Source organism: Pteropus alecto, unplaced genomic scaffold (assembly GCF_000325575.1).
Source record: "Pteropus alecto unplaced genomic scaffold, ASM32557v1 scaffold276, whole genome shotgun sequence".
Taxonomy (NCBI): domain Eukaryota; kingdom Metazoa; phylum Chordata; class Mammalia; order Chiroptera; family Pteropodidae; genus Pteropus; species Pteropus alecto.
Genome location: NW_006438074.1, coordinates 4937236 through 4948637, shown reverse-complemented (window position 1 = coordinate 4948637; position 11402 = coordinate 4937236). Strand labels below are relative to the sequence as shown.

General features: G+C 35.0%; 1 protein-coding gene across 7 annotated transcripts in view; it reads right to left on the bottom strand.

The window, feature by feature from the left end:
* Nucleotides 1-11402, bottom strand: part of GPHN (gephyrin) — a 390228-nt gene that overhangs the window by 26473 nt on the left and 352353 nt on the right. For all 7 annotated transcript variants that reach the window (XM_006915134.2, XM_015591978.1, XM_025049111.1 and 4 more), the window contains one exon: nt 2006-2093. In XM_006915134.2, coding sequence (XP_006915196.1) covers nt 2006-2093 — 88 coding nt within the window. The remainder of the gene's footprint in view (nt 1-2005; nt 2094-11402) is intronic.

Genomic DNA, 11402 nt, shown 5'->3' with positions numbered 1-11402 from the left:
CTGTCTTTCTTTCTTTCTTTCTTTCTTTCTTTCTTTCTTTCTTTCTTTCTTTCTTTCTTTCTTTCTTTCTTTCTTTCTTTCTTTCTTTCTTTCTGTAGTGGTCTTTCTTTCTTTCTTTCTCTCTCTCTCTCTCTCTTTCTCTCTTTCTGGTACTAAGGTAAACTGGAATTCTTTTTGGGACTAGAACTTGAAGGTTGGCAGGAGTGTGCTGCATGCATGCTTTATTTCTTTCTTTCCCTTTCATCTAATTTCCCATTGAAGGAGGTAGAAAAGACAATTATTAGCTCCTATGGAATACTTTGGGATGCCCAGTTCCTAAAATCTCCTTCTTAGTAAATTTAAGGTTCGGTGTACCTTGCCACACAGTCAATGAAATACAGAAAACCAATGAGCTTTACTATATTGGCTCTGTTTACTTGTGAGCAAATCCCTAGGATGAATGACATCTTTGTTAGCACTAATAAAGAAGGTTAAGTTTGAAAAGTGTTTTGTCTTTACTGCAGTTGAGCCATAATTGCCAAGCCTATGTATATTATAAGCTCATTGCCTCTTCAGAAGTATTAGAAAAAACAAATTTTAGGTTTGTAAAATAGGTATTGTCCCACAATTAAGTTCATTAGAAATCAAGATAAATTATACATGACACACTCCCCGGAAATAACAAATTTAAGTACTCTTAATTTCAGGGTTTGCTCTAGTGATACTTAGAATACCACAGGCAGTTTGATGGTAATGAAAACAGACGTGTTGCAAATTATTTCTTATAGATCTATCACGCTGCAGAGCTCAGCCCCTAGCCTTTGTGGTCTCAGGAGAGGTCTGCAGCAATTTGCTTCCTCTGGGATTAAAGACTTCTAGGAGACTACCTGCCTACTTTAATATCTTCACTTCTAGATGTAATTTGAGATGGTAGTATTGGACTGAGATTCTCTCCTTTTCTTCTATGGTTTTGGCAGCTGAAGTGCTATTCTTAAACACTCTGAAACTAAAATTGTGAATGGAAGGCAGGCATTCTCTGTCCAGGTTACTGAAGTGCGACATTTGTTCTCAAAGCCAATAGAGTTCACCATCCAAAGAGTCAGGTTATAAATTTAGGCAGTTTTCTACCCAGAGAGTGCAGAGACCAAGAACAATCATATACATAAAATCTAGCTAAAAATAAGTCAAGCTCTTGGAAAATATGAATTTTAGTAAAAATTACTATTATGATAATCTTTTTATAATTTTCAGTTTACTCATTAATATAAGATAAAAGAAGACATGGAAAGGGATTATAGGTTGGCAGAACATTCTGTAATCTAAAATATTATTGAGCCAAAACATAAGGATGGTTATTGTAATAAAGAATATTTTGCTTTATAACACTATTCAATGGACCTAATAATTATCACGAACCTATACATTTCGTTTGGATATACAGACTTAGTGATACTGAGATATTCAAATTGTGTTTTATATAGGACTCAGCATATACCACATGCAAATATACTTAGTCTTATAAAATCCTATATATTTATATATGTTTGTATTTTATTGTCATTATGATTATGATTATGATTATGGTCAAGAAGGGCAAAGGGCTACCTAATTGCTTTCTCTCCTGTGGGGAGCTCAGGGTTCTTTATCAGGTTTGGAATATGTAGTGGGGGAGTTCATCTTTAAATTTCTTCAGTAGAAGGAAGGATCTTGGAGCCTAAGGTAGGGGTATATGTACATATAAAGTAAGTCCTAATGTAGTAAAGTTGAGTGAGCAAAAAGCTAGAAATCCCTAGGGGGATCAAAACCATTGTGCAAGTTGTGGGATTCTATATGCTGCTCCCGAGTTAAGCTCTCTGATCTACCCACACTATATCCCTTTTAGAATGCCAGAAATTTCTGAAGCCTCATAGATTTTCAGCTCTGTGGGGGCCTGGTTATAGATATCAGATGTTTACCAGATCACAGCTAATAACTGTATGCAAGACATTACAGTGGCTAAATTTTCATGAGCCTCATTTTTTCATACCTTTTCCCCCATGGACACACCGCCTGATGTGATGATGACATCCGCACGACTGATACCCTCATTCAAGGCATTAAGTAAGTCATCTGGGCTGGAAGGAAATAAAGACAAACACATTAATACATAAGGAAAAGATTTTAGATATAGTGCCAACTTAAAACTAGACCACATAATTCACTGAGTAGGCATTAATTTGAGCATAGCATTATATTTTGTATAAACTCGGAATCAAAAGGGTCTCTACCCAATGGATAACTCTCATTGTGGAGAAAGAATTATGAGTGCGGGAGTAGTGGCTACCGGTACTTTCACAGGGCTTTTTGCTCTATCTAAAAAGGCAACATAATAAGGAGGAATACTGAGGTGTTAGTAGGCTTTCTAACCATCCCGGTTTGCCTAGGAATATACAAGATTTAGTAATGAAAGCTGTACGTCCTACGAAATTCCACAAGAGCCAGGATAGGACCCTAAGTGTTGGAGAGATCACATAAGACTCTTTAGAGGGAATATAACTTAAGTTAGTTAGGTCTTTGGAAACACGCTAGATTTTTACAGGTGGAAAGGAATGGGAAAGGGTCTTGTAAGCAAGAGGATCAGCTTCTGATGAAGTCTGTTGTGTTTCTAGATCAGTAGGGAAAATGAACTATGTCGAGTGAAGGACTTGATTTGCAACAACTGGGATAGGTGGGGTAAGACACGATTTTAGAGGGCCCTCATGTTTAAGAATTTAGACTTCATCTAATAGGAAAAGGGTGTGGGGGCTCCCTTAGAAATATGAAGAGTCATTAGATGTTTATTGGGAAAAGGAAGGGTAGAGAAGAAAAAAAGGAAGTCAGAGACTGTATAAAATATTCTGAGAGGGTAAAGGGACAGGATGAATATTAGGGATTGAAACTAGAAAGGTTCATGATAGTAAACGAAAAAAGACAAGTGCACCAAGCCCTTTAAAGACACAGGTCAAAGGCCTGAATAAAAGAGATGGAACGAAATCAAGGGTTTTATCTTCTGGATCTTAGAGAGTTACAAAGGCCTAATTTGAGATTGGTCAAGTGAGAAAACAACAAAATGCCAGCATCGGGGCTTGTGGAGGGACAAGAAAGCAGGGAGTAGCTGAAAGGGACTGTTTAGTTACTATTTTAAATCCATAAAATCTACTAGGCTTTGTGCTCTGTATTTCCCTTCAAATGATGAAATATAGAAAGGATGCCTTTTAAAGAATATTTGTCTAGCATACACCCTTGTTTTCGGGGGTGGGGGTGGGTTTCTCTTTCTCCTCCATGGACATTTAAGATGTACATCTAAAAAGGGAGTGATAACATCTTCTGATTTTCTTGTTCTTGGTTTTAGTCCCTCTTGAGGCCTATTTTTGCTCTTGGGTGCCATGAGATACATCTTCCCATAAATCTCTCCCTAGCTTAAACTAGCTTCAGCAGAGTTTCATTAACTTGGTATCAAATGAGGTCTCAGTGAGATAGCATATATTCTCCCATATCACTCATGGTAGTGAAGTTTGTTCATGTTCATTTACCTTAATGCACTGTTTGATAGGAAGAGGAGGAGCAAGAGGAAGAGAAGGAAGAGAAGAAGGAGAAAAAAACTGTAAATAGGACATCATTTCACTTTTTATCTAGGGGTGACAGAGGTAAGGAGAAGAACTTGAGATTTACCCAAGAGGCTACCTTCACAGGCTCTACAAGAGATCAGTTAGTTGGGAAGTGGCATAGCACAGAGATTGAGTATGAACTCTGGCTGTCGAGTTTAAATTCTAGTGCTATTACTGCTAGATATAGAACTTTGGACAAGTTGTTTAACTTCTCTTTATTTCAGTTTTCCCTCTATAAAGTAGGAAAAATATAGGGTTGTTACGAGAACCAAGTGACATAATACATATGAAACAGTTTATGGAATAGTACCTGGTACAAACTAAGTTTTCAAGAAAGGTTAGTTGTTGTTATTGCTATGGTATTGACAGATGTTTATCATACAAACATACCTAGGGACCTGGCAAACTTCAACTTTGGCGTACTTGGCAGTTTTTATTCAGGAGACTATGACTAACACAGAAGAAAATCATAGATTGAGCCTCAAATACATTCACACAGCTATATGTGAAAAGCCCAAATAGTTCAATAGCAACTCAGGCCGGGCTCCAGCCTGATTGTTTTCTTACTGGATCTAGATAAAATTCTCCTCCTCCTCAAGCACGGGCCTGTCCATGATTATACCAGGGATTGCTTGGCTCTGGGGAATGAGCTCCGAAGCAGAAGAGACAAAAGTAAAAGTTTGGAAAATGGCTCATGCGAGGTTCAACTTACCAACATGGGGGCCCTTTAAAGTCATCTATTTAATTGCTTATGCAGCCAAAAAGGTACCCAGGTATTAATGAAGGTAGAATCTATGTGATAAACACAAAAACTTAAAAAAAAAAAAAATCCTAGACATGGATTCAAAGTTAAATTGGTTGGACAAACATTTTAGAAGAATTATATTCAATAATGGGTGTATTGAAAGTATTTTTGAAGTATTTTGAACAGATTTTTCACTGATCTTTTCCGTTTTGCTTTAGAAAAAAAGATACTAAATTATTCTTTTGTGTTGAAATACTATATGATATGCATGTGATGAGTTCCTGATTACTGCATGCCTACAGCTCCAAGCCCCTTGCCTTGCAGGATCACATTATTATGAAGTTGAGCCAAATGATGGGCCTATGGAGTAAGTGGGAAAAAGATCACAAACACGGGACAATGTGGAATGTGGTTCAGGTGAATGGACAATGAATATTATCAACAAAATGTACATTTGTGTTAGTATAAAGGAACATGAGCTAATTTCAGCAATCATATAATTTATAATGTGCTGACTCTATAGGATTATGGTTGTCACTGGAAACAAAGCAGCAGTGACATGCACATCATCATATTAATCTTTGTAGGTGGATAAAGGTCCTGGGACAGGCTAGCTGATGACTGTAAATAAAGATATTTTTCAGTAATCTTTTTTCTTATTCATTGTTTTCATATTATCTGTGAAAAATATTTTCCCTATTTTGTAAAATTGCAGAGTCATCAACTCTCTACATGAAAATTTCTAATTTGTAGAAATAAACTGAAAGTGATCTAATACTAAATCCTTACTGGAATCTATCATGTTTCAAAGAATATGGTCAATGTTGCTATCTACTCGGTGGCTGTTGAATTCACAAAATCACTGACTGTCAAAGTTGGAAAAGTCTTTGGGGGTTATTAAGTTCAGTATCACAGCTGAGCACATCCTTTGGGTCCTGTCCTTCTCTACCTCCCCTTACCCCTCTATTTGACTCTATTCTGATGGATACTTCTGATGTTTGGGATCTAGTAAGAGATCATGGCTTAGAAAAGAGACAGGTACTAATGTATAACAATAGAGATTCCATAACTTCATTTATGTTGCATGTAATAACTCCATTTGTTCCCTCACGAGCTGTGAAATAAATGAACAGGTATTATTATGCCCATTTTACAGAAAAGAAAAGTAATATTCAGAAAGGCAAAGTAGTAAATTAAAGACAAGTAGAGCAGTAAGCGGCAGAGCTAGGACTAGAATCTCTGGCTCCTCGTTAAGTGTTTGTTCTTTTCCACTACCCAATCAGAGTGATTGTCTAGTTTTTTCAGGGATATGACATGTCATACAAGGAAAATTCTCATGAGAATGGACCCTTGTTTGAAAGCATCAAAAAGAGGATCCTAAGGCAGCAGATGGAGATCCGTCTGGGATGACCAGAAAAGTGCATATGTGAACACGTTAGCATAGTTCTGGGGAATGAAACACGTAATTATGAATTTTATATTCAGACAGAATCTAATTTTTTTTGATTAAATGTAATTTTAGGGTTTGTTTATAAGTCATAAATTTGCTTTCCTTTTTGTGATTCATATTATATTTTAAATGGTGAAATATTTCCAACATAAGATAATAGTATAAGAAACACCCATATATCCATCTCTCAGATTTGACAAATGCTAATATTTTCCCATATTTACTACATATTCCCTCTATCTTTTTTTTTTTTACTTCTAAGAAATAAAAACTGAGTTTGCTTTATAAAACTAAGAGATTATACTAAATAATGATGAGAAGAACAGGCAGCAAGAATTATAAATCATGAATATTATAACAGGATAAAAACAACTCATGATTTTCTTAGTTTTGTTAAATAAAGAGATCATGGTATATTAATTTTCTCAAAGATAGGAGTAAAACATTATAATCTGATATTATGTTACATAATATGAGCTTATATTATACATATGACCTTATATGCCTTATATATGACATTACTTCTTATATGTAAAATTAGTTGATATTTTAGAAAATTAATGACAATACTCATGTTTAAAAAAATTACACTTTCATATATATGTGTTAATTTTACAACTCTGTGAGGTAGGCAACGCAAGAGAGGATACTGAGGTTCATAGGAGGTAGTAACAGGTTCAAGGTCACCCTATGTTCGTTCTACTATTCTTTTATAGTAATATTCACATTGCAGAAGATACTTTGTCATACATAGTATGCCTTCAGATAAAAGCTATTTATCATTATCTAAATATATAAATCACATTTGTACAAGCAAAATAGTGATGATTAAAAAACAACTTGTACTTTTTAAAATAGGAAATATCTTCTCACTATTGCCACAGGAAGGGAGGTAAGATAAAGCTTTCTAGGTATATACAAGCAGCATCCCTTTCTCAAAGAGCAGCAGATCTTAATTCTGCATTCATTCAATTCTTCCTTCATTAACGACCACAGTTTTAATTAGTTTGGATGCTGATTAACCATTTACTTAAAAATAAATTGAATACTAGCATTAATTTTGATTTACTAACACTTTCTGCCTATTTTCACTTAAATTAAGTACCTATCCATTGTTTTCTTAGAGTGCCAAATATTATATGAAAGCATTCTATAAGAGAATTGATTTAGTACTAAATGCTAAAAATGTAAGTGCTAGGTAACAGAAAATAGAATGGATAATTGAAGGCCTAAGTACCACCAGGTCTAGAATCCAATTCTGTCTCTACTGCTGAGATGACTCTGAAAAATAATATCATTTTTGGGGTCTCGTTATTCTTACTTGTAAAATGAGAACATTTGGACCAGGTCCTTTCTGTCTCTAACATTCACTGATTTAAAGCTCTTAAAGCTAACTGGGATCTGATTTAAGTACTAAGCACAAAGGTATAATTTTTTTTTAGCATTTTAATTTTATTATTAGTTTCAAGTATACAGTATAGTACATTGGTTAGACCTTTATATAGTTTATGAAACGATCCCCTGATTACTCTATCATCCCTCTGGCTCTAGACGTAGCCATTACATTACTGCTGACCGCATTCCCTATGCCGTGCTCCCATCTCCATGACCATCTATCAACTATTAATTTGTATTTCCTTAACTTCATTCCTTTCGCAAAGATATCACTTTTAAGTTGACCAAGAAGTCTACCTAAAAAGTACTAAGGCTGCCCTATCCGGAAAGGCTAGGAAAGTTTAAATCTTTACAACTAAATGTCCAGGAAGCACAGAAGTGTTTTTTTTTTTTTGTTTTTTTGGTTTGTTTGTTTTTTTGTACTTCAAAAGAAGACTGGCGGCTTGCCATTGTGCTTTGCCAATTCAGGAATTGTGACTTCTGTGCCTTTTACTACTTGTGATCCTCTTTTCTACTACAATTCCATTTCCATTAGGTCCATGGTACCCTAGCAGCTTCCTGAGGGCTGAGGGCAAACAGAACTCTCAGGAGGCAAGAAAAATACCATCAATCTAAGAAGCCAGCAACTGGAGGGTAGAGGAATAAGCATATTATTTAGGACAGCTCATAGCGAAATAAAATTGCTAGGGAAATATATAATTTTAACAACGACAACAACGACGACAACAAACAAATAATTAAAGCACTAATGGAGATTAACTTACAACATTAAAAGGATGCTCCGGAACAAAAAGTATGCTTTTCAAATTTTAAAATTTAGTAGATTAAGGTGAACATAATCCCTGTTGAAAACTCAACTGGTGGCCCGGAAGACCGAGTGGTAGAAATATCTCAAAGAAATGTACAAAAATACAAAATGATGGAAGTCATGCAACAATAAGAAACTTGAAGAACAGAGCAAGAGACTGACATATTACCAATAGGAATTCCATAAGGAGAAAAAAGAACTGATAGATGGGAAAAATAGCGGAAAAATTTATTTAATTAAAAAGACAGGCATGGAGATTGAAAAGATTTACTGAGTTCCAGGAATGATTGCCAAAAAAAAAAAAAAAAAAAAAAAAAGGTATATAAACTTCAGACTGTCCTGGTAAAATGCTGTAATTTCAAGGATAAAGAGAAACTCTTACGAGCTGTTACAGAACAACTGGATTTAATAATAAAGAAAAAATATATTGGCTTTCAATGTTCTACCTACAATACCCAAAACTATAAAACATCTGAGAAAAAGGCCTGCAACACCCAAATCCTATCCCAGTCAGACAGCATTTACCCATCAGGATAGAAGAATGATACTATGAAAATGCAAAGATTCAGATAATAAATCAATGAGTAATGTTCTAGAAAAATGAAGTAGATCAGAGATCTCAAGATAGGGGAAGATGACGAGGAGAGGAAATACTAGTGAAATACACACACATACACACTTATAAAACTATATAGCTAACTCTAAATATATAATGACCAAAGAAACTGGGGTGTTATAATACATATACTACATATGGATTACCCCAGAAGTTGTAGAGACATACCACAAAAGAAAACTTAGTAATAGCCTAGAATTAAGAGCATGATTTCAGCAATCCTACCTAAAAGTTGAGGGAGCGGGAGAAGATGAAGGAGGTAGAAGTATTCTAGAGTTGTTGGTGTAGGGGGTACTTGAATGAAATGGGAATGCCTTGTAGGAGGGATATAGTTAGCACCTTTTTAAAAATATGAGTCAGGAAATGTACTGGAAGGAAAGCACGAGTGAATGGTAATATATAGCATAACCTTCCGAATAATAAATGGAACGAATAGCATCTGGATCAAATCAAAAACAGGGAAAAGAACAAGGAAGAGGTAACACAGCCATATAAATAGTAAACATAAAGTTTAACATAAATATAAACATAAAAGAAAAAAAAATCAAGGGAATTATTTATAGCAAACTTTTTGGTAAAGCAAAATGAACTTTATGCCAGGATCAGGGTTACAGTAATGTAAGGCAGATGTAAGACTGAGCTTTTCTTTCTCTCTTTTTTTTTTAAGCTCAAATCCTATTCAAATGTTATTTACAAGGGATATATGTAAAGATGAAAGACTGAAGGTAAAGGGTAGGGCAAAAAGACACCAGGAGGCAAATGTAAATGAGCAAAAAAGTAGGAGTGGCATGTTACCATCAAAGTGAAATTTAAAGATAAAAGAACTAAGAAGGATAAAGAGTCAACAAACCGTGATAAATGTCAAATTTATAAAGATGATACAATAATATTGACTGTCTTAAATTTATAAAGATGATACAATAATATGTGACTGTCTTATAAGAGAAGGTCTCATTTTATCCAGGCTTCTCGATTTCCCCGCCAAATTCCTGCACAGTGTAGGCACTCAATAAGTGAATTGAATGAACTCTGGCCTCTATTCAATCTTTCTACAGTAGCTTTGGGAATGAAGAGTGTACAATTATTACAACCATAACGATATTATGGATAAATAATATTGTCTGTGGATGGAAGAGATGATACTACTTAACATTTATATAATCATAAATAGTACTTTCTTTGAAAGGTTGTCATGTATAAGATGGAGTCAATTTATTTGGTGTTGTGCCAGAGGGCAGAATTAGGACTAATGGATGGAAGAAATAAGGATAAAGACTTTGGCTCAGTGTAATGGAAAAACATCCTTATCATAACAGCCATCCAACAATAAAATGTGTTGCCTCATGAGACAAATAAGATCTTTCTCACTAAAAGCATCAAACAAAAACCTGATGGCTAGCTGTTAGAATTTTCTCTAACACATTCAATGGTGAAAGATTTGACTAGCTAACATCAGAAGTTCCTTTCAGTTTAAGATATTGTGATTCCATGGCAATATTGAACATTATGTAAATACAGTGACTATTTTCTCTTCACACATAGACTGAGCATAGAGGGAGAAACTGATTCAAACATTGCAATATAATACTTATCTTGCAGATCATACTTTTCTCTCTATCACTTTTTGAACATCAGGAACATTTGACTATTTGACTTGAGTGAAAAAATAAAAGCATTTTTTTCTTCCCAAAGCTATGACATTCACCTTCAACCTGGGAGTTGGCTATCAGTAGCCATAACAACACTCTTTGCAGAGTTCCAACTTAATCAGATGCCAAAGAAGCTCAAACTTAAAGGGCAGATAAAAGAGAAAGTAGAAGTCTATCTCAAAATAAATCTATCAGAGAATGAATGTGGCTTTCTCAAACTTTATGTATTAGTTTCTGTGAAGGAAGACTATGTCAATAATATTTTTTGACTATTATATCTTCATAGATTTCAGTGGGCTTTGGAAACCCACTTTTAGTTCAGGCTTTTTTGGTTTTTAAAATTTGTATCTTGGGTGGCTCCATAGTGTAGTGGTTAGCACGTCTGCTTTACATGCAGAAGGTACTGGGTTCATGCCCCAAGTGAAGCCATGAACCATACCCCAGGTGCACCAGGCCCCAGGTGCACATCCCGAATGTGTGGGAGGAGATGCCCCGCCTTCAGAGATCCAGTTCTTAAGGAGAAACGGCAACATAGATAGGTTAAGGTTGGAAGGGGGAAGGGGATTAAAGAGGGGAAAAAAATTTGTATCTGCCTTAAGTTACTAACTATAGTCTTGATTCTGGCATAACTTTTTTTTCCTTTTTTTGCTTTACCATGAAGTTTACTATAAAATTCAAAACCAAGACAGAGCCTTTACCCAAGTTTAGATTTTATGGATTTCAGACAGCATTCAGAATGCAAATGCAGTTTTATTTTAAAATATTTAATATAAACACACAGATGGACAACAGCTGCTAATTCGTTTTCTATTTCATCTGTTACACCAACTGTGAGCTGTATCATTTTAAGATGAGTGAAGGTGACAGTGGGAGAGTGAGAAAAAAATTCCAGATTAGAGATTAAAGAATAATGGCAATTGATCATACCAAGATAACAAAAAAATATAGTTCAGGACATATTCTAATTTCCTCAGAGGTCAAGGATAAATTCCTCAACTATAAATATTTTCTGGTGTCTACTTCATGTATGGAAACAAATTATAACTACATACAGGCATCATTTAGTCCTTCTTCAGTCCCACTGGATGTTCAGGCACTATGAAGTCATATAAAGACAGAGGAAAGCATAGACTC